Source organism: Macaca nemestrina, chromosome 19 (assembly GCF_043159975.1).
Source record: "Macaca nemestrina isolate mMacNem1 chromosome 19, mMacNem.hap1, whole genome shotgun sequence".
NCBI lineage: Eukaryota > Metazoa > Chordata > Mammalia > Primates > Cercopithecidae > Macaca > Macaca nemestrina.
In genome coordinates this window covers 3,433,622-3,461,114 of record NC_092143.1, presented here as the reverse complement: position 1 = coordinate 3,461,114, position 27,493 = coordinate 3,433,622, and the positions used below count along the sequence as shown (strand labels likewise).

The window sequence follows — 27,493 nt, the reverse complement described above, 5'->3', positions numbered from 1 at the left end:
GATCAGGCAGTGTGTTCTTCTCATCTCTAGAATTGTAATCCTGGGCTGTGAGTTCATCACCTTTCCCCCGCTGCCTGGTTCATGTTGCAGTGTGAAGACGTGCTGCTTGTGTGTGGGCCGAAGCGAGCGGTGGTCGCTCGTGGTGCAGGGCTCTGGGTGAGATGTCTGGATTCACGCCCCGCTAGCTGGCCTCACTGAGCAGGAAACTGGCTGTCAGCGGTGCAGCCTCATGTCTTCCTGGAAACTCTGCTCAACATCCTTAGTGAGCCCCTGGCACATTGATGGAGAGACAAGTCAGGTTGTAGAGGTTTCGGTTTGAGTGGAGTGGTTTGTGCTTCTTGGTGATCCTGGATGTTTGCAGGTGCAGCAGATTGCTTGACTCAGAATTGGGGATGTTCTGACCGAAGGGAGAAGTTGGGTGGAATGAGGGCGCATGCACTCCAGGGCTCTGCTCTGGCTGCCCGCATTTCTTTAAACTTCTGCGATCTGGCTAGTTCGGTAGTAAGTGCTGTACCTATAAATTCACCTCCACAGACACATGTTGAAAGTATCACACCAGCATCTCACACGCAGGTGAGGGTCCTCTCAGGGCAGGCGAGCTGTCCTCAGTCAGTGGGTGCAAGGCTCCCACATGTTATGCAGCGGATATTTCTGTACAGACAGCAACATACCCACTTTGCTGATTTGCATTTTTAAAATTATTATTCTTTTAGACCTTTTTTTTAAAGAGCCAGCTGAGGCCGGGCATGGGCATGGTGGCTCAAGCCTGTAATCCCAGCACTTTGGGAAGCCGAGGTGGGCGGATCACCTGAGGTCAGGAGTTTGAGACCAGCATGGCTATCATGGTGAAACCCCATCTCCACTAAAAATATAACAAATTAGCTGGGCGTGGTGGTGGGTGCCTGTAATCCCAGCTACTCAGGAGGCTGAGGCAGGAGAATTGCCTGAACCTGGGAGGTGGAGGTTGCAGTGAGCTGAGATTGCTCTACTCCAGCCTGGGCGACAAGAGCGAAATTCCGTCTCAAGAAGAAAAAAAAAAAGCCAGCTGAGAAAATAAATCTCTTTCTCTCTCACGCTCTCTCTCAGGCTACTTTAGCTTATATCCCTCTTGCTAAATTAAAAAAAAAAAAAAAAAAGCTTTTCAAGGGATTGGGTGACATTAAAAGATGAATGCATAATTAAAGAATATTTGTGTACTAATGTAATATCAGCTATTCTTAAATATAGGGTTTGTTTTATGTGATCAAGTAAGTTGTCTTATGTTCTTGAATACCTTTAGCATCTTTGAATAATCCTGGGTATAGGAAGCAATTCTTCATATATTGACCTACTCAATCCTTAATATTAAGCAGATGTTTTTAGAGTGGCTTACACATCCCATTGGTCCTAGTTATAATTATGTAGTGGATCTCACCTCTGTAATAGTAGTTAGGAGATTGCCTCTTAGTGAGCAATATTTATCTAGAGTCATAGTCAGTTTCAGATCTAGCTTGAGGCCACACCACTAACAACTGAAATTAAAATGACATTATTTTGGAATTAAACATGGCTCTTCTAAAGTAAACACTCAATTAAAAACCTCTAATGCCCATACCAAACTTGCGTTGAGCATAATGAATATGTATGTGGCTATTATTATGTTTTGATTCTCTATGCAAGCAAGGTTTGGTTAAGACTCATCAGCCTCTAGGTTAACTGTGGCTGTTTCATCTTAATCGAAGGCATTGAAAGAAGTGTATCACCATTTAGGGATTTGTGAATAAATCCAAGTGAGACAATTACTCACAATTTCACATGCAGGATAAAAGCACATGCTTTTGTTCAGATTTGTGATGGAGGAGTTGAAGACTATTTCAGAGTTTCATCCCAGCAACATCCATTCCCAAATCTGACACAAAGAGTTTTTCTTAAAACATGTTCCCGTAGAATGTAAGTACTGCCTCAGAAGCAGATCGTAGTCTTGATAGAGGCTTGAGAAATTTAGCACAACTTTTTAAAGAATTCATCTCAAATGAGTATTATCTTTTTGTTCTTACCTTCACCCACTTTTAAATTTAAGATAATTTTGATGAATAAATTGAGTTCTACTTTCAATGAAAGCAAAGACCAGTATTTGTTTTCTATTTATTTGTAAAGTTATTCTAGCCTTAGTTTCTTCTAGATTTAAGTATAATCACTTATTTTAATTTTAAATAGTTCAACAATTTAACATTTTCTATTTGCCAGTGTGTATTAAAACTGAAGAGGACATTCTTATCCTCACAAGTTGTCCCTGTGAGTGACCTGGATGCTTGGGAACGAGGGGCTACCCCAATGCTTCTCTCCTGTTCTGTCGCCCCCACCTTCTCTCTTCTCACATTTAAGTTAATTGCAAGAAAAAACTGATATCATATCTTTTAAACTATTTTTAGAACCTTATAAAATTATGTTTTCTTAGAAGCTATATCCCAAGAGATTTAAGATAATGTTGGGTGTGATGAGTGTATGGTTTATTAATCTTTTAAACTTATTTTTGAGTCGGAATCATAAAGTCAGACTTGCATTGCTCTATACATGCTGGAGGAACAGTGGTTTCAGAAAAATAAGTGAAGAATAAAAGTAAGAGTCTACAATCTTCACTTCAGCGTGAGATCTTCATTTTCATGCTAAGAGTATTTAATTTGAATATAAAATTGTAGCTTTTAACAAATAGATAGTTAAGAGCTATTTGTAGCTTGTAATTTAACTGCATGCTTAAGAAAATTTCAACTTTTTTCTGCTCTAGTCACGTGTTCTTTTCAATCATATTGAGGACAGTTGTACTGGAACTGGTATCATCCTGTTTGTGGAAAATCCGTTGAATTAGGACATTATTAAAGGTTCACTGTTTGAGTTGAAATATGAACATTGGCACTGTCTGAAGTTGTTTATTGTTTTCATTGAACTTTGTGTCAGGTTTCACTTTAATCAAACACAAGCCTTCTGTATCTTTTTGCATTTTTCATGCTGCACAGTCCCAGAATCTCTGATACCTTAATAATCACTAGAAAGTCAGGATTAGTTGACTGGTGGGAATGGGGGGAAGATCTTTGATTCCTTTATTTCAGCAGTTGGGATGAAGTTTGCATTTTTGCTGTGTGCTGCCTTCGCCTTGGCTCTATATGTGATCCTGGGCGAGATTCACAGGCACGTGCCTCTCTTCCCTGTCCTCCCTCTGTGCAAGCTCATTGGCAGCTGCCACCTGCCCCCCCGCCCCAGCCTCTCCACAGTTTTGACCACTCATGTTAAAAATGTACCCGCAGGCTAGTGTGCAGTAAGGGTGTGTGGAGGGAATTTTAGAAGGACAGCTATTAGGTCGGCTGCTGTACTGGTCACTGGAACGCTTAGCACATGCAGACATCCTCCACAAGGCCACACTCCTCGGGCTCCCGCCAGCACTCTGTGTGGACGCTGGAGCAGGCGGGAGGGTCTGACCTAGCTATCTGTGGAGCCCCGGCGGCTGCTTCAGCGCTCGAGCCTCCCAGCCTGCTAATGGTTCTACTGCTTTTGAAGGTTCCAGGTCTGTGCAGCACAGTGTGGGACCCCAGGAGTGTGGATCTGTGGAGGCATTGTATTTGGAGAACTCCAGCGACAAGTAAGTAACCTAGTTTTCCTGTTGGCCCCTGACTCCTAGGAGAGCGCTGGACTGATGTGACCCAAGTCACAGCAAAGTACTGACAGGAGCGTGTTTGTTTTGTTTTGAAACCTGGTTAGGAAATAGCTTTTTCTCCTTTGGTTGTCATCCGGCATCCTTAGCGCCTGGCACAGTGGCAGGCACAAGTGGATGAGGAATACATATTTTAGATGAATGGATGGCTCGACTGTCAGATAAAGTGAGTGTGCGTATGTGTGCCCGTGTGTTTATCCTTTCAGCGTTGTGTTCACTGGTGCCCACTACAGGACTTTGATAATCCCATACTGACCCCGTCTCATCTGTCAGCAAGGTGCATGAGTGGCTGTTTTGTAAAAGAAAAGACCTTTCTTTGCCAGGTACCTTCTTTTCTCTTAGCATCGGCTACAAGGGGGGATATTTCAGTTTTGTTGTCTTTTCCGAAGAAAATTAAGATGTCATGTAGGATAAATGAATATTTAAAGGATTTCATGAAGTTTATTTTGACCTCCTGTCTTTTAGAATAAGAGTCAGTAAGGGTGATGAAAGTGAGAAAATGAGCAGAGATGGTCAAATTTATCCTGTAAGCTTTGGAACTAGTAATTCGTCAGTGGATCATACTTGGTTCCTTTCTTCAACTGGTCTCTTTAGTTGTGGATGGGGACAGTGCCCTGGAAATTGTTGTCTGAGTTTTCATTCTACAGTAGTAGCTGTGACTGGAACTGTGGGGTCACATTTTCACTCTTTGTTTACTGGTTTTTCTCTGTGTGTGTTATAATTAAGCACAGTATATTCATGCGTAAAGATGTTTAAAAACTAAGAAAAGCTTTATCCTAAAATTAGAATTGAAGACCCTGTGATTTCTTTGGTGCAGCTTGGAGACCTCAGGCAGCATGAATGCTGCTTCCTGCATGCAGGTGGGAGCATCGCTTTCCCTGTGCCCTTACACCTGGACTTGTCTGGCCTTCCCATTGACCTACTTACTTCGCCTCTTTTGTAGAACTTAACACTACAAGCGGAAGCCTTCCTTCAACAACACCGATGTCTCCATCGGCCATCTCGACTCAGAACCTGGTCATGTCCTCGTCGGGTGTGGGAGGTGACGCTAGTGTCACGCTGACGCTGGCCGATACTCAGGGTATGCTGTCTGGAGGCCTGGACACTGTCACACTCAACATCACCTCTCAGGCAAGTGCTCCTCAGAGAGGGATGCAAAGGTCCTTTCAAAAAGTGGTCTTTGAAAACATTATTCATTGACTCCTTCCTAAATATATATTCTGAGCATTTTTTTTTCAAAATCGAAGTAGCTTTTTTTCTGATTAAAAAATAATACAGTAAATGTAAAAAGGGGAAAAAAGAAAATTCAGATAATATGGAAGAATGTAAAAAAATAAGGTAAAACAAAACCCAAAGCTTTAATCCCACCACCAAATGGAACCACAGTTAACATTTTATTGTATATATCCTTCTACACCTTTATATGAATGTTTAAGGTACATATTTATAACTTTCTGCAGAAATAAGTTTGTGTACACATCATGTAGATGAAGTTTATTGATGGGCGTTATGTTGTATTCATGGTTTCAATAAATAGCATGGAAATTTTCATGCCCTTAGTCACTGAGATTCTTACATGAATTCCTACCAGTAGAAGTGCTGTGCCAAAGGGGTGTACATTTTTACATGATTCCTTGAGCTAAGATGCTGGAAAACCTTTCAGAGTTTAATTAGGAAAATCATAATGATACATTATGATTCGTTATAATGAAGATGAATTGTAACAAAGCTATGCCCGCATTTTGATAGTTGAAGACTAATTATAATAAGACTGTATCAGAATTTTCATAGTTGACTATAAAAAATCTATTCTTAGTTGATGTAAATTGTGATTTCTATGTGTCTGTTCCTGGCTGTAATAGAAGCAAAATACACAGCAGAATTAGAAAGCTGAGGCTGGACACAGGTGGCTCGTGCCTGTAATCCCAGCACTTTGGGAGGCTGAGGTGGGAGGATTCCTTGAGCCCAGGAGTTTGAGAGCAGTCATGGCAACATGGCAAAACTCTTGTCTCTACAAAAAATAAAAAATTGGGCCAGGCACGGCAGTGCACACCCGTAGTACTGGGTACTCCGGAGGCTGAGGTGGGAGGATTGGGTGAGCCTGGAAGGTTGATGCTGCAGTGAGCCGTGATTGCACCACTGCACTCCAGCCTGGATGACAGAGTGAGACCTTCTCTCTCTCAAAACAAAAGCTGAGGCTGTTTTCACCAAAACACATTCCTTGATTGTTCTGTCTCTGCTTTTTAGGCTCACCGTACAAGAAAAACAGATTTTGGCATCTAGAGCAGGATTGGTCCTAATACTATCACAGCCACTTGCTGAAAAAATGACCTCTCTAAGCTCTAGTCCCTTTCATTAGTGAAATAGCAGCATTTCCTCTGCATCGCTTCAGTGTTCAGTCAGTCTCCCTGGGTTGTGGGATACTCACATGTCGTTGGCAAATAGGCTTCTCCTAGGGCTCCTCACCGAGGACCCCTGCACAGCCACTATCCTCTTCTGAGGTGACCCAGGCACACCGCACGCCAGGGTTCCTGCTCGCTGGACACAGGGGCTCCCCTCTGGGTGACCTGCCTGTAGTCAAGCAGCCCTGCCTACGTCCTGCCCCCAGGGACCTGTCGGGCAACCCCGACAGCCACATGCGGTGCTGGGAAGCAGAGCGTGCATCTCACTCAGAGGCATTCCTCCTGAGCTGTGCGGAGAGCATGACTGCTTATGGAGTTTAACACCCTTTCTTCACCTGCTCTTATGCACCATCAACTCCTGCTTGTCACATAATTAACCTTCTAAATATTAGCAATTCGTATCATGTTTTAAAATTGTGGTTGGAACAAAAATAGTCAACTGGCTGGGTGTGGTGGCTCACACCTGTAATCCTAGCACTTTGGCAAGCCGAGGTGGGCTTGAGGTTAGGAGTTTGAGATCAGCCTGGCCAACATGGGGAAACTCCGTCTATACTAAAAATACAAAAATTAGCTGGGCATGGTGGCGGGCGCCTGTCATTTCAGCTACTTGGGAGACTGAGGCAAGAGAATCACTTGAACCCGGGAGGTAGAGATTGCTGTGACCCGAGATCGCACCTCTGCACTCCAGCCTGGGCAACAGAGTGAGACTCCATCTCAAAAACAAAAACAAATAAACAAAAAAGTACCCATCCTAAGATGTAAATTACTGGGGTGTGCTTTCCTAGATGCAGGAAGCATGATGATTATGATGGACCAGCCATGTCTCCTCCTTTCCTACCTGTGATCTTGGTTACTGTATCTCAGGGCCTAGTGAAGCCCCCTGAGGTCTGGGGCAGGCAGTGGGCGGGGGGAGGCTGGATGGGAGAGCACTTTTACTTATTTACCATTCAAGGAACACGCTTCAAATCCAGGTACAGGAGTCTGTACACTAACTCGGAGTCCATTTGTCTTTCCCACCTTTTTATTTGCTGCTAAGATGTTTTTATATTTAAATGATGACGACTGTAAATATGACCTTACACTTCCTGTTGTCTTGCAAAGCCTTAAGGGCGTAACGTGCATTGGACTACCCTAGCATTGCATTTGGGAACACGGTGACTGTCCTGTTACATGTGTGAGTCAGCTCCCAGGGTCCCTGGTGTGTTTCTTCTGTTAGCTGGCAAACTTAGACTTATGCTGATTTAATACTCTGAAAACTTGCAAAAACCAGATGAAACCTTTCTTAGCTTTATGAATGGTATTTTTCTAAACATAATGAATCCTTGTAGCAACAAATCCTTGTAGACTTTTAACTATAGTAATTAAAGACATAGTAAAGAAGTAAAAATTATTTAAAATATAAATTTTAATTAGATGCCTTTGAATAACTTTTGGAGGGTGGGGATTGAGTTTGCTGAGAAAAACCCAGAAAGGCGTTTATTTCAATAATTATGAGAGTGTATTTTCTGTATGTTAAGTTTTATCACTTTGAGAATTATCCACTACAGTTGAAGTGAAAGTTCAGTAAGTAGTTCTCAGTATTTTCCAGGTTGTATTTTTAAAGTCTGCAGATATTTGCCAGGATGTCCCATGCCTTTTTTGTAGAACAGTCGGCCCCCAACTCCCAGGCTGTGGACTGGTACCTGTCCATGGTCTGTTAGCATCTGGCCGCACAGCCGGGGTGCGTGTGGGCCGGCGAGCATTACCGCCTGAGCTCCACCTCCCAGATGAGCTGGGGCATTACATTCTCAGAGGAAAGCATGAGTCCTGTTGTGAACTGCACATGTGAGGGATCTAGGTTGTGTGATCCTTATGAGAATCTAGCTAATGCCTGGTGAGGAACAGTTTCATCCTGAAACCATCTCCCAACACCCCTACCTCAAATCCGTGGAAGACTTTTCTTCACGAAACCAGCCCGCCTGGTTCCAAAAAGGGTAGGGACTGCTGGTGTAGTGCACGTGGGTCACCCGGGAGCCTTGTGAGCGGGCAGGTGGTTCTCCAAGGATGTTCTTCAAGAAGGGCTGTAGAGTGAAGCCTTGGTGGCAGTGATGACCCTGGGATGTGCTGTGGCCCGTTTCTGGGCCTGCTGTCCTCACCAGCAGGCAACCCAGGCTCCCTGGCTCCATACCAGTCCCCTGGTGGGGTCACTGTCTCATTTAGGATGCTGCTTTTGGCACAGAAGCCCCGTGGGTCCCCAGCGCCTCAGGACAGACTCCATCAGCTGCCCCTCTGGCTCCTGCCTAGCCCCTGCCACGTCATGTGGACTCGGGCTTTGCCTGCTGAGCTGCCAGAAGTACCTCGTTTGCCACGCCCTCTCCCTCCCACCCACTGCGCAGGTGGCTCCTGTGCCTGGCGTCCAGGGTGTGCCTGCAGCCACACGCCCTGCCGTTAGTGCTTCCCTGCCGCCCCCCTCAGCCCTTCCACTCTGGCCTGAGGACATGGGAGCAGGAGGCTTTGTGAGCAGCAGGAGCCGGGTGGGTGCTCTGGAACCTGTGTCTAGCCAGATACATTAGTGTTTCTATTAAGCTTTGGTGGGTTAAGTTCATTTTGTATATTCTTTTCTGTACTTCATATGCAAAATTTGTAAACCAAATTGATTAATTAGCATACATTGTCCAATAAGTAATTTTAAAATATCCAGTAGAAATTGTGTAGCTTTATTTGAATCTTTTTTCTGTTAGCTGGCAAACTTAGACTTACGCTGATTTAATACTCTGAAAACTTGCAAAAACCAGATGAAACCTTTCTTAGCTTTATGAATGGTATTTTTCTAAACATAATGAATCCTTGTAGCAACAAAACCACCTTTTTATTGTCAAGATATTAATGAACCTATAAGAAAATGTCTGTAAATACGTAAATTATTATGATTGTTTATGATAATAAAAATTTGACTTGAAAATTAGAAGGTGGTCAAGAGAAATTAACCAGTGTGTAATGATGATTGTTCATTTAAGAGTTATTCACTAGGGGATAAATGTCAAATGATTTAATATTAATTCCTTAAAATGACACATGCTCCTTGAATTTAATGAGGAAATGGACTAATAGCACAGGGAAGAGATCCAATGTGAAGAAATCAAATTGTTTAGCATTATACCGCCCTGAACACTGCACTCTGTGCATGGAAAAATAAGAATCTCCCTAAAGGAACTGAAGGAAACAGTAATATAAACGTAGAAATTACTGTACATATTTAAAAGATAGGAAAGTCACATAAACTTATTATGTATTATTTTTTATTTCTTTATAAAATCCATGAAAGAAAATGTTCCTAAAAGAAAGGTGGTCTTAGTTTACTTAAATAGTATTCTTAATTAATGGGCAAATGTGGCTGGGCGCAGTGGCTCATGCCTGTAATCCCAGGACTTTGGGAGGCCGAGGCGGGCGGATCATGAGGTCAGGAGATCGAGACCATCCTGGCTGACACAATGAAACCCCGTCTCTACTAAAAATACAAAAAATTAGCCGGGCAAGGTGGCAGGTGCCTGTGGTCCCAGCTACTCGGGGAGCTGAGGCAGAAGAATAGCATGAACCCAGGAGGTGGAGGTTGCAGTGAGCTGAGATCGCGCCACTGCACTCCAACCTGGGCGACAGACAGAGTGAGACTCTGTCTCAAAAAAAATAAAAAATAAAAAAAAATAAAAGGGCAAATTTGAGTCCATAATACTAAAAAGTTTGGAATGTATATGTTTTTGTAAGTACATAATTAATCCTAATTTAAAACTTGGAAAGGGCCCAATTTTGGAAGAATATTGGAGTAAATGATAATTTTAATTCAGAGAAAGTTAGCTAATTTTGAAATATAATTTTGATGTATTTGTTCCAAACTCTAGACCCTTCAGGGGGGAGGAGGAGCAGGCCGCTGGTAGTTGTGTGTCCTGCTTGGCCACTGAAGTCTGACAGTTCTATCAGGAGGTGTAAACATGCATGCGGAAAATCTATTCAAGAAAGCAAATGATTTTTAGTTCTTATTCTGAATACAAGAAGTAGTTTACCTATTCATGAGGGGAATTCTCTTGTATACTAATTCTTGTCATTTAAAAAAAAAAAACCTCTTATTATTACAGATAATTGGCCAGGTGCAAAACATTTAAAACTTTGTTTTTAGAGATATGAATGTGGCTTTTTAAGTCTAAATTTGACTGTGGGGTGACCCAGAAATTGGCAAATCTTATTACAGACTCCTGATGGGAAAAGAGGCCGATTCTGAAGTAACAAGTTAGTTGTAGGTTTAACACCAAGAGTCATCTGGCCCATGCTATTTAAAGCTTTCTTAATTTTGTGCCTTTCTTAGCCTTCATCCTTTACAAGTCATTCATATTTACTCTTGTAAATATCTTCACATTTTTATTGAGGCACAATGTTTTGTTTTAAGTTTATTAAGAGTTGTGTATAGGCCAGTAAAATGAACTGCTAAGAAAAATATTTCTAATGAAATTATAGTACATGCGAGCAGGAAATGAGGTTGATTTATGGGTACTTGGTAATAGTATAGTGAAGTGTGTTATTGCATGGAATGCCTTTCATCAATATCCAGCCCTTTCTCATGTTTTACAGCATTTCTCAGATTTAGTCGAACATTGACTTCCCTGGGTCCCAGCAGGCTCAAGTTAATTCAGTAGTCATGGGTGGGGCTGGCATCTGTGCTGTTCATCACCCACCCTCCCTGTGACTCTGACGCAGCTGCCCCAGCTGCCAGGGCCAACAGCTGTTGCCCCGTTCTTCTCTGCTGGGACTCAGTGCTTGCTGTTACATTCTCATGTTGTAAAGTTCGTGTGCTCCAGGGGAAGGCAAATTCCTGTAGTCTTTACCTCAGTGTAAACCAAATATAGCAAAGAAACCAACTGCAAATAATAATACAAACCAAAAGTAAATAACCTTTATATTGTTTTAGCCGATTTGTGTATCACTTCCGTAAGTATAGCTAATTGTTGAGTATAGATTTTATTGGACACTGATTTTTAAATCAGGAAATTTGCATTAAGAATACTTAAGGTTGGCTGGGTGTGGTGGCTCACGCCTGTAATCGCAGGCCGAGGCTGGTGAATCACCTGAGGTCAGGAGTTCGAGACCAGCTTGGCCAACATGGTGAAACCCCGTCTCTACTAAAAATACAACAAATTAGCTGGGCGTGGTGGCATGTGCCTGTAATCCCAGCTACTCAGGAGGCTGAGACAGGAGAATTGCTTGAACTCGGGAGGTGGAGGCTGCAGTGAGCCAAGATCATGCCATTGCACTCTAGCCTGGGTAATAAAGCACCACTCTGTCTCAAAAAAAAAAAAAAAAAAAAGAATACTTAAGGTTTGCAATTGAAACACAAATGATAAGCTAGTAAATTACATAGATTTCAAGTTTTTTTAATTAAAATTTTTGAGATAATTGTAGACACACGGGCAATTTTTAAAAAATAGTACAGAGAGATTCCATATATACTTATCCAGTTTCACCCAATAGGAGCATGTTGCAGAACTGTCGTATAATATCACAAACAATTATTATCAATGACAAGCCAAGATACAGAATATTTCCATCACCTCAAGGACCCCTCATGTTGCTTTTTATAATGACTTCAAGACCCTCTTAACCCTGACATCTGCCACTCTGTTCTTTATTTCTGTAATTTTGCTATTTCAAAACAACAAGAAGTTGTAATTTTTCCCTTGATATACCTATATAAGCTATATCTTAGCTTATATAGGTAAGACTCTCAAAAAAAGCTAAGACTCTATATCTATAAAAGCTAAGACTCTCAAATATCTTACCTTTAGTTTGGGAATATATGAATTTATTGAGCCAGTTGGTTCTTATGTGCATCAGAATTTCTGACCAGCAGTTTTTTTGGTCTTTGATTAATAAAATAAATGTGAATTAATAAGTCCAGGTTGATTAATACAATTTGTCAAATTGGGTAGTCTGATAAGGGTGGTGGCAGCAGCTGGCAACAGACATGTCACAAAAAAGTGTAGTATTCACTGGTATTTGAAAATAGCAATGTTCAATCAACTTCTCTATGTAGGGGGGTAGGGAACGTGAAGCTTTATTAGTATAGATAGGAACTTCGGGTGCAGTGGCTCACACGTATAATCCCAGCACTTTGGGAGGCTGAGGCAGGCAGATCACCTGAGGTCAGGAGTTCGAGACCAGCCTGGCCAACATAGTGAAACCCCCATCTCTACTAAAAATACAAAAATTAGCCACACATGTGGCACATGCCTGTAATTCCAGCTACTCAGGAGGCTGAGGCACGAGAATCACTTAAACCCAGGAGGCAGAGATTACAGTGAGCTGAGATCAAGCCACTGCACTCCAGCCTGGGTGACAGGACAATACTTTATCTCAAAAAAAAAAAAGAAAAAGAACTTTTCAATTTAGATAATGTTTATGTAAAAAGTTAGGCTGATATATGGAGATACCTAAAATAGCCTCATTTTGCTTTTTTAAAAAGCTGCTTATGGGAAGTAAGGAACCCAAATCAAGTTAGAAGCTCTCTTTTTCTGGAATCCCTGATGATGACTTTGTATGTTTTTGACTTCTATTTTGCCACCTGCCGCTCTTTCCCTTAAGAAGTGAACCTGAAATTCTCTGATGAAGGAAGTTTTTAAAAATGCCAGCTCAGTCCTATTTTTCCTCTACTGTGTCTCATATGGTTCAGCCATGTCCCCACCCAGATCTCATCTTGAATTCCCACATGTTGTGGGAGGGACCTGGTGGGAGGTAATTGATTCATGGGGACAGGTCTTTCCCGTGCTGTTCTCATGATAGTGAATAAGTCTCATGAGATCTGATGGTTATATAAAGGGGAGTTTCCCTGCACAAGCTCTCCTCTCTTTGCTGCCATCCATGTAGGATGTGACTTGCTCCTCCATGCCTTCCACCATGATTGTGAGGCTTCTCCAGCCACATGGAACTGTCAGTCCAATTAAACCTCTTTCTTTTGTAAATTGCCCAGTCACAGGCATGTCTTTATCAGCAGCATGAAAACGGACTAATACGGCATCCCCTACTCAATTCTTAACTTTCCTTTTGGGACCTCAGCTTGCGTAGTTCCCTAAGACATTGAGAAACACCCCTCACCTTAAAGCACAGGAGCCAGCAACATCAGCCATGCTTCCTGTGATCAGCCATGGTTTTAACTGTGTGTGAAATATGTTTAGAATCAGTGCTGATAGCAGCAGTTCAAGTTGCATGCTGAATTGCTTCTATAAATTCAGCATTTGCAGTAGATATTCAGACCCTTTAAGCTGCAGCTTCCTCTCTGCTCTCGTGCCCCATACCACCCTACCTTTCTCATTCTCTCTTATTCTCTCAGATCCATTCTCGTAGCTAGAGGTGTGCTGGGCTGGTAAGAAGACTTACAGTCGTTTTCTATAGCATAGCAAAATTGTGTATGTGTTTCTAAGCAAAGAAGTGTGTTGTAAATATACACACATGTAGAGACTCTGAGATGTAATTTATATAAGTTCACCTCATTGTTTAAAGTATACAATTGAATGGTTTTCAGTGTATTTACAGAGTTGTACAGCCATCACTGTGGTCCAATTTTAGAGCGTTTCCTCACCCCTTAAAGAAACCTGGAGCCGCCGGGCGCGGTGGCTCAAGCCTGTCATCCCAGCACTTTGGGAGGCCGAGACGGGCGAATCACGAGGTCAGGAGATCGAGACCATCCTGGCTAACACGGTGAAACCCCGTCTCTACTAAAAATACAAAAAACTAGCCGGGCGAGGTGGCGGGCGCCTGTAGTCCCAGCTACTCCGGAGGCTGAGGCAGGAGAATGGCGTAAACCCGGGAGGCGGAGCCTGCAGTGAGCTGAGATCCGGCCACTGCACTCCAGCCCGGGCTACAGAGCAAGACTCCGTCTCAAAAAAAAAAAAGAAACCTGGAGCCATGAGCCATCACTCCATGTTCCCCTGACCCCCGGCCCACCCTTACCTCTGCCCCTGGCAACTGCCAGTCCACTTTCTGTCTCTGTAGACGCATCTGTTCTGGATATTTCATAGAAATGTGATCATCTGTGTTGTCTTTTGTGACTGGCTTCTTTCATTCCTTAGAGTATTTCTAAGGTTCCTCCATGCTGTAACATGTACCAGAGCTTCCTACCTTTTTATTACTCAACAGTATTCCCTTATACCACATTTCATTTGTGCATTTATCAGTTGATGAGCATTTGGGCTGTTTCCATTTTTTGGTTATGGGTAATTCTCCTGTGGACATTTCTGTACAAGGCTTTGAGTGGACTCTGTTTTCACTTCTCTTGGGTTGCTGGGTTACGTGGTGACTCCACAGTTCACTTTTTGAGGAGCTACCAGCTTGTTTTCCAAGGTAGCTGCACCATAAAAGAGCTTTTAAATTATTACTTGTTTTGCTGATGTTACAACTTCTGAAATAGTACTAATCTTTTGCCAGGGTCAGCAGTTCCCAGCACTCCTCACGGATCCCTCTCTCTCGGGCCAGGGTGGAGCAGGCTCGCCGCAAGTCATACTAGTGAGCCACACGCCACAGTCAGCGTCTGCTGCTTGTGAAGAAATAGCCTACCAGGTACAGGATATTCCTTCATCCACAGAGCTTTCGTCGCTTTTAAAAACATACAGATTCAGAAGGGATGGTGGTAGAGGGTCATGGGAGTGCTGTGTGGCCCGGGTGGCTGGGGCTGACTTCTGAGGTGTCCCCAGCTGAATCCTGAGTGGACATAGGCTCTGCGGGGGTGTGTGTTGAATGACAGGTACGACATCTCAGTCATTTTGTGATTTGTTTCTTAGGGAGTGAGGTTTTAGTACCACGAAATTAGATGTAGCCACCAGTCATATGTAAATCTAATTTTAAACTTACTAATACTGTATTTGCCTACTGATCAGACTTCGCATATCCAGCCACTTGCACTTAGTTCTTTCTGCAGATTTCCTAGTAACACCTTTGCTGGTTCTGTTAAGTGTCATATACATTTTCATATACGTGTGTGTGTGTGCATCTGTGTGCAAGATCTATTTGTCATTTGGCTAGTCTTTTTTCTTAAAAATACATGTTTTTGAGAGACAAAATATTTAGTAAGCAGTAGTCTAAATATAGAAGAGTCTGAAAACTCTTTGCTTAAAAGTTTCCAGGGTCAGAATTAAAGCACAGATGATGAATAATCTCTGAATTTAGGAAGCATTAAACATTTTTAGCAAATGAGTTTTCAAAATAATGACTTACCTGTTTTTCAGTAGGACAAGGGCTTTTTCACAAAGAGATGAGATATAACCAGCACTGGGGATGTCCTGGAGTTTGACCTGAGTGACCAGAGCTCGTCTCACTGAATTTCAGTTTGTATAACTTAACACATTTGTGTCTGGGGTCCCCGAGACTGCCCTCAGGTTTGACGATTCACTACAAGGTCTCACCGGATTCAGAGAAATCTGATCTGTTGGTGGTTGTGGTTTATACTTGTGGTTACAATGGAAAGGTGCAGATGAGAACCAGCAGAAGGAAAAGGCATGTGGGGTGGAGTCCAGAGAACCCAGGCACAAGCTTCCCAGTGTCCGCTCCAGTGAGGTCACACAGACACTGCCGATTCTCCCAGGAACGTTGTGTGACAGTGCCTGCCAACTGTTGCCAACTCGGGAAGCTCAGCTAAGCTCTGGTATCCAGAACTGTATTAGGGTCAGACATGTGGCCATGGAGTGCCCGCGTGGCTGGGCTTAGCTATGCGGTCTCCAGGCCCCAGCCTCTCCAGATCAAACTGATGCAGTGGCCCAGGTCCCCAGATGAAACAAAAATCGGCCTTCACCATAAGTCACATCATCAGCACAAACTATGTGGCATTGCCCAAGGTCCTGGGTATGAAATACACTCTTACCTACTAATAGCAGGATGTTCCAGGGGCTTATCGGTGATGCTCGGGAGCTGATCAAGGGCACTGGGGAGTGTGCAGGGTTTGAGCACCTCAGGCCTGGTGAGGTAACTGTTGACCACACACATCCATTGAGACAGAAAACGCATTGGCGGCTTGGTCATATTTTTAAGCTCTCTTTCTCATGGTGCTTTTGTAGTGAAACCTTATTCGTCTGGTATGTTTCAGAGAGTTCGTAAATCAGTTCGTTCCAAGGCACACCTTACCTAATTCCTGTATTTTGTGTGACTAGTAAATGAAACTACTTTGCTATTTTTTAACATTATGATTTTAGCATTTGGTTTAATATAGCTAGAAGAATAATTTTTTTTAGAGTAATCCTATGTTAAGATTAGTTTGAAATGTCCCAATTGAAGTGATATATTCCATTTTAACTTCCATTTGAGTAGTAGATGGTAATGAGAGAAACCAAATATTAATACTTGGTCTAGTGTGTAATTTTTTTCAAAATTTGACAGATTAATTAAATATAAAAATGAGGTGGATAACTAATCTGTATCAGTGAATACAGGCATACCTCAGAGATAACGTGCATTCATTTCTAGACTACTGCAATAAAGCAATTATCACAACAAAGCAAGTCATACATTAACATTATGATTTAGTTTTCTGGTTTCCCAGGGCATATGATGTTTATACTATACTGTAATAATAGTGTTCAGCAGCATTATTTCTTTTTTTTTTCCTTTTTGTTTTTTTTTTTTTTTTTGAGACAGAGTCTCGCTCTGTTGCCCAGGCTAGAGTGCAGTGGTGCAATCTCAGCTCACTGCAACCTCCGCCTCCTGGGTTCAAGTGATTCTCCTGCCTTAGCCTCCCAGATAGCTGGAATCACAGGCGTGCACCACCACACCTGGCTAAGTTTTGTATTTTTAATAGAGACGGGGTTTTGCCATGTTGCCAGGCTGGTCTCAAACTCCTGAGCTCAAGTGATCTCCCACCTTGGCCTCCCACAGTGCTGGGATTACAGGCGTGAGCCACTGTACCTGACCAGCATTAATATATTTTTTTTAAATGTACATACCTTAATTTAAAAATACCTTATTGCTAAAAATGCTAACAATCACCTGAGCCTTCAGCAAGTTGTAATCTTTTTGCTGGTGGAGGGTCTTGCCTTGATGTTGATGGCTGCTGACTGATCAAGGTGGTGGTTGTTGAAGTTTGGGGTGGCTGTGGCAATTTCTTTCTTTTTTTTTTTTTTTGAGACGGAGTCTCACTATGTCGCCCAGGCTGGAGTGCAGTGGCCGGATCTCCGACTGCAAGCTCCGCCTCCTGGGTTCACGCCATTCTTCTGCCTCAGCCTCCCGAGTAGCTGGGACTACAGGTGCCTGCCACCTCTCCTGGCTAGTTTTTTGTATTTTTTAGCAGAGACGGGGTTTCACCGTGTTAGCCAGGATGGTCTCAGTCTCCTGACCTCGTGATCCGCCCGTCTCGGCCTCCCAAAGTGCTGGGATTACAGGCTTGAGCCACCGCGCCTGGCCGGCAATTTCTTAAAATAAGACAACAATGAAGTTTGCTGCGTCAGTTCTTCCTTTCATGAAAGATTTCCCCATAGCATGCGATGATGTTTGATAGCATTTTACCCAAAGCAGAACCTCTTTCAGAATTGGAGTCCATCTCTCAAAGCCCACTGCTGCTTTACCAAGTTTCTGTAATCTTTTAAATCTTTTGTTGCAATTTCAACAATGTTCACAGCATCATCACCAGGAGTGATGATGATTACAGGAGACTCCGTCTCAAGTAACTGCTTTATTTGCTCATCCATAAGAAGCAACTCCTTATCTGCTCAAGTTATAAATACCATGAGATCCTTATCTGCACAGTTGTAAATACCATGAGATCCTTATCTGCTGAGTTATATATACCATGAGATTGCAGCAATTCAGTCAGCTTCAGGCTCTACTTCTAATTCTCTTGCCCATTCATCCACATCTGTAGTTGCTTCTTCCGCTGAGGTCTTGAACCTCTCAAAGTCATCCATGAGGGCTGGAATCAGCTTCTTCCAAACTCCTGTTAATGTTGATATTTTGACTTCCTCCCATGAATCACAAATGTTCTTAATGGCGTGTAGAGTGGTGAATCCTTTCCACAGGTTTTCACTTTACTTTGCCCAAATCCATCAGAGGAATCACTATCTGTGTCAGCTACAGCCTTATGAGATGTATTTCTTAGTAAGACTTGAAAGTGGAAATTACTCCTTGATCCATGGGCTGCAGAGTGGATGTCATGTTAGCAGGCATGAAAGCAACATTCGTCGCTCTGTACAGCTCCATCACAGCTCTTGGGTGACCAGGTGCATTGCGTGACCAGAGCAGGAATATTTGGAAAGGAATCATTTTTTTCTGACCAGTAGGTCTCAGCAGTGGGCTTAAGATATTCAGTATATCATGCTGTAAACAGATGTACTGTCATTCAGGCTTTATTGTTTCATGTGTAGAGCACAGAAAGAATGGATTTAGCATCATTCTTAAGGGCCCTAAGAATTTTTGGAATGGTAAATGAGCATTGGCTTCAACTTCAAGTCACTAGCTGCACTAGCCCCTCATAAAAGAGTCAGCCTGTCCTTTGAAGCCAGACACTGACTTTTCTGTAGCTGTGAAAGTCCTAGAGGCATCTTCTTCCACTATAAAGCTGTTCTGTCTACTCTGAAAATCTGTTTAATGGAGTGACCTTCATCAATGCTCTTGGCTAGATGTTCTGGAGAACTTGCTGCAGCTTCTCCATCAGCACTTGCTGCTTCACCTTGCACTGCTGTGTTATGGAGGTGGCTTCTTTCCTTAGTTCTCATGGACCGACCTCTGCTAGTTTCCAAATTTTCTTCTGCAGCTTCCTCACCTCTTGGCCTTCATAACATGGAAGAGAGTTAGAGTCTTGCTCTGGATTAGGCTTTGGCTTAAGTGAAGGTTGTGGCTGTTTTGATCTGTCTAGGCCGTTAAAACTTTCTGCTTATCAGCAATAGTGCAGTTCCACTTTCTTATCATTCATGAGTTCACTGGATAACACTTTTAATTTTCTTTAAGAACCTTTCCTTCATTTCACAAGTTGGCTAATAGTTTGACATAAAGAGACTGAGCTTCCAGCCTCTCTCAGCTCTCTATATGCCTTCCTCATTAAGCTGAATCATTTCTAGCTTTTGAAGTGAGGGATGTGTGATTCTTCCTTTCACTTGAACACTTACAGGCCATTGTGGGGTCATGAATTGGCCTCATTTCAGTGTTGTTGTGTCTCAGAGAATAGGGAGCCCCAAGGAGAAGTGGGGTGGCCAGTTGGTGAAGCAGTCAGACACAAACGTTTATAGATTAAGTTTGCCATTTTATATGGGCAGGGTTTGTGGTGCCTCAACACAATTACAATAGTAACATCAAAGATCACTAATCACAGATCACCGTAACAGATACGCTGTAATGAAAGACTTTGAAATATTGCGAGAATTACCAAAATGTGACACAGAGACACGAAGTGAGCATGTGCCATTGGAAAAATGGCACCAGTAGACTTGCTCAAAGCAGCATCGCCACAAACTTTCAATTTGTGAAAATGACAGGATATCTATGGAGGGCAAAAAAAGCGAAGTTCAGTGAAAACAAGGTATGCCTATAATTAGCAAGAGAAATTCTCTTAGATGTTTTCTGTAAGTTTCCCTTGTTAGCTTGTAGCACTGTTTGCCAACATTAATTGGTTTTAATCACGGTCTAATTTCATCCTAATGCTCTCTTGACACAGATGGAATGCACATTGACGCTTCCAGGCTCCGACCTGGGCTCTGACCAGGGACTTCAGACACATGCCTGGGTCTACCTCTGGCCTGTGCTTCTGGGAGGAAGCTGGGACCACTTTAAGCACCCTGGGTTTATCTGAACCCACTACAGAGTGGCTGGGAGTGCTGGCTGCAGCCTCTGGTGATGTGGGTACATCCCTGCTCCCGTGCATTCTGGCCAGGAGCCCTCAGGCAATCCTACATCTGTGTGATGGCCTGTTTTTAAGACAGAGGTGGCCAGGCACAGTAGCTCACACCTGCAATCCCAGCACTTTGGGAGGCTGAGGCAGGAGGACTGCTTGAGCCCAGGAGTTGGAGACTGCAGTGAGCTATGATCACCACTGTACTCCAACCTGGTGACAGAGCAAGTTCGTGTTTTAAAACAAACACAAAAACCCAAACCCCCAAACAGAGGTGTAGTTAGGACTACCTCATAGTGGTCAGAATTTGGGCATGTAACGTTTGCTGGCACAGAGCACAGGTCCTGGCCCAAAGCAAGTGCTCAGGTGAGGACACTGCTGGTGGCACTGGAGCAGCTACTATGGCCTGGGGCTCACATCGCTCTCTGGTGAAGTCCCTAGAGCAACAACCTTTGCTTTTTAAAAATCTTTTTCTTCGTAGTTCATCTGAAGAGAAATCCATACTGATCTGACAAGATGTGTACTCACAATGTGAAAACGTCTTTCTCCTAAGAGAGCCATTGACAGACTGCCCCCTTTCTCAGCCTGTCTTTACAAAAGCGAATGAACTAATTTCTGCCTGACCCTTCCCATAAAGATCAAGAGACCTGACCTAACTTTGTTAGCAATTTCAAGCTATTAAATCAGAGGGGAGCTGCTGCAGTAAACTGCCTTTCTTCCTTCACTCACTGCTTAAGGGGCCGTGGCCTTCTTTTGAACTGGTTTTACAGGAGAAAAGAGCCGACACTTGCTGGCCAGGTGACTAAGGGCAGGCTCCCACTAGGCATGTGGTCTTATGTAGCCGAGCCCTTCCCACAGCCTGGGAGGTGTCTGAAGTGTCACGGCCCCGTTTTACTCACAAGGATTCTGAGATTTAAGGGTAGCTTTGAATAAGTTAGTCACCCTGCCAATAGAGACAGAGCTGGCGTTTGAACCTAGATCTGTCTTACCTCACTCTTCATGTCTGAATAGAAGAATATCATTTTGAGCATTTACACCTGGATTTCCTGTTACTTGAGATCAGCTCGTCTCAGCTGGGAACTCTTTAGTAAGGGGCAGGTTTTTAGAGGGAGGTTTGGGGTCAGAAGGGTGATCATGTGCCCAGGTGTGTGTTGTGGGCAGCATTTCTCTGAAATATTGACCTTGTTTCAGTTCAGCAAACAAAATTAAGTTCCTGCCAGTGCCGGCTGCTGGACGCAGAGGATGTTGGATCTGCGCCAGGCCTTTCCGGGCGCATTAGGAGGTGGATGTGAGAGGCTGCCTTCCTTCCTCTTCTGCTTCCCAACAGCCACACTCCTCATGCTTGGGAGGGGGTAGACATATACACTTCTACCCTCCCACCCCCACGCAGAATAACCTGCTGTAGGAAGCACATTATTTCTAGCTGTGGCCAAGTTTATGCCTCAGGCTTAAAAATCATCTCACACTCATTCTGTAACCAATTTCCCCTTCTCCTTTGGGCAAGTATGATTTTAGCAAAATTCTATTAATATAATTCAGTCTGTAGATTTTTATATATATGTAGTTATGGAATTCAGCAGAACATTGGAGATTTGTTTCACAGTAGTAGCAATGATTCAGAAGCTTTGTTTCTGATGCGATTATGCTGAAAAATATTTTGCAGAAATAGTTTTTAAAGTTTAGTGTGTTCGTTTGTCTTTCCTTGAATGATGTGGACCGGATATTGAATTCTCACATCTCATGAGTAAAATGTTTGGTTCAGAAACAATTTTCTGTGTGTGTTCATTGCCACGACTCCTGGTAGATGCTTCGTAACGTTGATGGAGGACATTAGGCCGCTCCATAACTGCAGGTTTTTGTTTGAGTTGATGTTCGTCAGCATGCATTTATCTGCGTTACACAACCAGCCTTTAGTATCATTTATTCCTGTGCTTTTCAGACTTGACTCACATGGAATATATTGTATGCAGTGACCTCAACACGCGTGTGTTTCTGTCGTTTTACTTTACACTCACAGATATTCACCTGTAGACACACACCCGACACAGGTGTTATATTGTAGAATAACACCTGCAGATACTCATGTGTAGACACACACACCTGACACAGGTATCATGTTATAGAATAACACCTACAGATACGTGTAGACACACACCTGACGCAGGTGTCATATTCTAGAATAACACCAGTTCCTGCACATCTCACATGGTTGCAATGTCTTTTCTGATCTTTTCCTTTGTTCCTTTTTTCCCATTCCATTTTTTAAAATTACAGCACAGATTAATAATATAGCACCCTGTATAAATCTTTTTTTGTTAAGTATTTTTCTTTAATGTTTACTTATTATATTCCAGAATTAATGAAAAAGTATTTGATAAACTAGGAATAATAAAAATGTGGACAGATCTCATTAATTTGTATTATAATTGTTTTGTTAAGCCATCACATAGAAACTTGCATTTGCAAAACTGGAATCTCTTGTTTATAAAAGCTGAGTCAGCCAGGTGCAGTGCCTCATACCTGTAATCCCAGCACTTGGGAGACAGAGGCAGGAGGATCCCTTGAGTTCAGGAGTTTTAAGACCAACCTGGGCAACATAAGGAGACCCTGTCTCTACAAAAAATAAAAAAATTAGCTGGGCATGATGGTGAGGTGGTACATACCTGTGGTCCCAGGTATTTGGGAGGGTTGAGGTGGGAAGATTGCTTGAGCCCAGGAGTTTGAGGCTATCGTGAGCTGTGATTGTGCCGCTGAACTCCAGCCTGGGCAAGAGAGCAAGACCCCATCTCAAAAAATTTTTTTCGAAATTTTTGAAAATGATTTTTTCAAATGGTGGTGGCATCCCAGTAAGATGATTTGAAAATCTAATTGGTTGTGATCCACGGTTTGAAAAAAATGGTTTAATTCCATTAAAAGCTAAAAACACCTTTTGTTGTTAAGAATTGTTTATCTAAAGCTACTACCAGTAGCGAGCATTTAGTGAATGCCTGCCATATGCAGCCCTTGGTAGGCAGGTGGTTCTCCCATGAAGACGCAAGCACAGACTGGTTAAGTACTTAGCCCAGAGTAGCCCAGACAGTCACGCTGGAGCTGGACTTTGCACCTGGTCGGTGCGGCACAGAGCTCATTCCTTAGCTGCTGTTGTGTGGTCTCAGTCTTGCAGGACATAGTGTGCATTCTGGTCTCATATTGTGTGGAAGGTGCCTCTGACTAAATTATCCTGATGATAGGACATGCAGCGTGGGCTTGGCGCGTCCATGCTAGGAATGTCCCTGTTATCACCATGGTGTCTGTCAGTTCACAAACTTGCACAAATCCAGCCAAGTGAGTGGAAAGTCACAGAATTTATGGCTCTTTCCAGGTAGCAGGCGTCTCTGGGAACCTGGCCCCGGGCAGCCAGCCCGAGAAGGAGGGCCGGGCACACCAGTGCCTGGAGTGTGACCGCGCCTTCTCGTCGGCGGCAGTGCTGATGCACCACAGCAAGGAGGTGCACGGCCGGGAGCGCATCCACGGCTGCCCCGTGTGCAGGAAGGCCTTCAAGCGCGCCACGCACCTCAAGGTAGGCCCACCGTGCCGCAGCACAGCTGTGTGCCCCCCAGGTGGCTAGAGATGCAGAGTCCAAGATTTAACACCGGCCGGGAATCCGGCATGTGTTTTTGAGGAAAAGCTCAATAGATGTAGACTTAGTGTTGTTCTGGTTGTAAGCGGTCCGCTTGCTGTACAGATGGATTGCATGTTCACCTGCAACTCACAGTCAGTTTGCAACACAAGTTAAAATAACATTGCAATGCCCTCTCTCCCTTGTCAGACTGGCAGAAATGTGAACGTCTGTCAGCACCCATTGTCGAGGCTGTCAGGAAACAGAGGCTGGCTCACATAATGGCTGTTGAGACCGTGGCTTGGTAGGACTTTCTGTAGGGGCATTGGGCGGCCCTAACAAATGCATGTGTGCCCACCCTGGGGACCAGCCCTGAAGATGCCCCTTCAGCCTCCCAAGGTTTAGCTGCGCACGCTTTCCACTGCAGCAGAGCCAGCATTGCACAGTGGAGACCTGAGAGCCCGCGTGTGGGAGGCAGAGGATGAGTTCTGGGACACCCCCACAGATGGTGCTGTGCTGCAGTGGGCAGGAGGCAGAATCCCAGCAGGGAGCTCTGATGTCCAGCCCAGGGCGCTACGTCTTCCGTGTGAAGGGAATGGGGTGTGGAAGGGGTGGAACACAGAGGAGCGTGCAGCGCGGATGCCTAGCCAGCACCACTCCAGCCCAGCGGCCGTGGCCAGTGTCAGCACCCACACATCAAGACTGCATCTGTCCTTGGCAGAGTGGGATGAAAATGACACTTCTCCCAAAAACCTCATAACATGAGAAAAGCAGGCAAATTCCAAGTGAGGGATAGCCTGCGAAATTTCTGACCAGCCTTGGCCAGGCCATGCGGAGGTCAGAGGCGTGCCACGCCGGCCGGGAAGGAAAGCTGTGCTAAGACAGCTGGACCCTTGGGGTTCCTGTGTATGTTGGGGGGCAGGGATTGTTTGTGGCCTTCGTGTGTCTGTTGTCTTTTAATGAGTGTAGGACAAGAAGAAGGGAGAGTCCTACTCAAGGAATTCCTGTCCCAGGAACTGGAATCCTTGGATCCCTGTGACCAGGATGGCTGTTTTGGAGTGTGGAGTAGAGCACACGGACATTGAGTGTGTTGCAGGCCAGTGGTGTCAGTGGTGATGGCCCTGTCCTGTCCGAGCTGGGAAGCCCAGGGCCCCACCTGTGGCGCTTGCTGTGGCTCCTCTCTCCGGTCCCTCCAGGGGCTGGTGAGCCCCGAGTCCCTCACTCCTCCCTCTCTGTGCCTGAAGGAAGCCTGTTGCTTGGCTGCTTGGGTTCTTTTTTATTTTTAATTTTTTTTACTTTCACTTTAGGTTCAGAGGTGCATGTGCAGGTTTGTTATATAGGTAAACTCAGGTCACAGGGGATTGTTGTACAGATTATTTCATCACCCTGGTACTAAGCTAAGTAGCCAATACGTTTTCCTGCTCCTCTCCCTCCTCCCTCAAGGAGGCCCCAGTGTGTGTGAGTTGCTCCTCTCTATGGATCCATGTGTTCTCACCATTTAGCTCCCACTTATCAGTGAGAACATGTGATACTTGGTTTTCTGTTTCAAGATGGATTGAAGACTGAAATGTGAAACCCACAACTCTAAAAACCCTGGAAGACAACCTAGACAATACCATTCTGGAGAGAGGAACAGGCAAAGATGTCATGACAAAGATGCCAAAAGCAATTGCAACACAAGCCAGTGTTGGTAAATGGGATCCAGTTAAACTTAAGAGCTTCTGCACAGCAAAATAAACTATCAACAGGACTCTTTCTTTTGAAACCTTCTGGTGAATCTCCCTGCCCCAGGACTGCATTAGCATCCTCTGGTGCGGTGAGCTGATGGCCATGCTGGCGGCTCTGCTGAGTCCCCACCAACTTCAGGGCACAACCCCTCCCCTTCTTAAAACTTCACACCTCCCTTGTAGCAGAGCCAAGCCGACAGCTGTGTTGCAGTAGGAACGATATTAACTCCAGCTGATTGCAAACTTATTTTATGATGAAATTCTTTCTTGAGGAACATTTACCATTGTCTCAGAGAGCACTTTCTAGGGAGAACTAGGTTTACAGTAACCTGTGCCGCAGGGTAAGCCTAACTCCTCCCTTTGAGGAGTGCAGCTCGTCGATACTTCTTTTAAAGTCAGCAGCATAGAGTGGCAGCCGCATGTACTGTTACCACTGCAGGAAGTTTCTCTCTCTGGGGTCAGAGAAACAGAAGCCAAGGTTATAAAAGCTTTCCTTTCCGTCCCACCAGACACTCTGTTCCCCCACGGACTCTCTCTGTCCTCCTTTCAGTTTAGCAAACAGTGAGTGCCTACTGTGTGCAAAGAAGGTGGTCCCAGAAACAGGTGGCTCCATCCTCAGGAAGCTTAGTGCTCAGTGTGACTGACTGTAGTTACATCCAGCGCGGACCGGGTGGGAACCCCAGACGGAGTGGGCGAGGAATGCCCTCTAGCTGTTGATGGTGATTGGTGTCGTCAGGGGTGGTGTCGTCACTGGTCAGGCCTCACCTGCAGTCCTGGCTCTGCCTGGTCTGCCGTCCTGGGGAGGCTCCCGCACTCACCTCCCGAGTTTGTTTTTCCCACCCTGCTGCTTTCATTACATCCACCTCCCAGGCTGTGCTGGGCCTTGAGCAATGTGACGTCTGCAACTGGAACACAGGCAGTCACACTGAACACACACAGGAAGCATATACTTTTCCATGACTCCTGCCTTACAGGGTAGAGGTTAGGTCTAAAGACTCTGGAGTTCTATCAGGATAGTTATTATGCTTATGCAATTTTGGAAAATAACCACGTTGCACATCCTCAGGTGCCTGCAAAGGCAGCAGCTGTCAGATCTTTGAGAAATTTGCGGTCATGTGAATGTAGTATCTCTGGCAAGTTGCCAGTCACAACGTGAGAAGGGAACAGTTTCCTCTTGGCTTTAGAAGCCTCCAGAGCCACCGTGAGGCAGTTGTCATATCACCAGGAGAATGCACTTCGGAATCACAGGCATTCCGTGAGGACTCGTGGGTGAGAGTCACTGAACACGTCCAGCTGGGTGCCGCAGGACCTCGGGCCACAACCTATGGGTGGCCTCGGGCCGTGACATTTGGGTGGACTCTTGTGTGAAACGGGGACAGGATCCCCCACAGCCAACGGAGAGAGCTCACCTGGACTCCTGCACTAGGCTCGTGGCTTGATGCCCTTGGTCTCAGTTAAAGCTGATGAAGGAGATATTTCTACCCCGATTTGGGACACAGATGTGGCCAAGCCATATAACTAGCAGGCGGTAAAGCTCAGATGGGGACCGGAGTCTCCCCGAGAAGCCCCAAGTCCATCACCCTGTTGTCACTACCAATGGATAAAGTCCTTAAGAACACAAATCACAGATTATCCTTTGATTTTGTCCTTGTTACTGACTTGACCTTTGTAGTCATTTACTTCCTCTTGTTTCTGGTTGCGAAAGCTCCGTTTTGATCTCGTTTCTTGGTTTCTGTGTGTTGTCTCCCAGGAGCACATGCAGACACACCAGGCCGGCCCCTCTTTGAGCTCCCAGAAGCCAAGAGTCTTTAAATGTGACACTTGTGAGAAGGCGTTTGCCAAACCAAGCCAGCTGGAGCGCCACAGCCGCATCCACACAGGTAACGGGGAGGGATGCGCTTTTGTTTCCTTACTCTTTGAAGTAGACACCATGGGCGAGAAAACAGAATTCCACCTGTACAATATTCGCAAGCGATGGAATGCTTTATTTATAAAGCAAGGTCTACATGTTCCATTTCCCCTGAGTTTTGACCTATTTATCATCTTAACTAACTTTTCACATGGAAGATTTTGCTGCTTACATTATGACCGTAGGAAACAGAAGCATCACGCAAGGCTCCCGTGCCGTGTCTGGGATGTTGACCACATCACGTCCCTCCTTCCCTCCTGCTAGAGCAAACCGGCAGCCCCCAGTGCCTGGGTCCCATGTCCTCATGTCACTGGGGAACTTAATTTTTAATCTTCCTCTTCTATCTTAAA

General features: G+C 44.4%; 1 protein-coding gene across 6 annotated transcripts in view; it reads left to right on the top strand.

Annotated features, from left to right (window-relative positions):
• LOC105489298 (zinc finger protein 236) overlaps nt 1-27,493 on the top strand; it is a 158,498-nt gene that overhangs the window by 110,390 nt on the left and 20,615 nt on the right. For 5 of the 6 annotated variants that reach the window (XM_071085879.1, XM_071085881.1, XM_011754025.3 and 2 more), the window contains 4 exons: nt 4,629-4,816; nt 14,533-14,664; nt 23,271-23,468; nt 26,985-27,114. In XM_071085879.1, the coding sequence (XP_070941980.1) occupies nt 4,629-4,816; nt 14,533-14,664; nt 23,271-23,468; nt 26,985-27,114 (648 nt within the window). Of the gene's footprint in view, nt 1-3,531; nt 3,614-4,628; nt 4,817-14,532; nt 14,665-23,270; nt 23,469-26,984; nt 27,115-27,493 lie in introns of those variants that run through there. The other variant, XM_011754027.3, reaches the window with a different exon arrangement.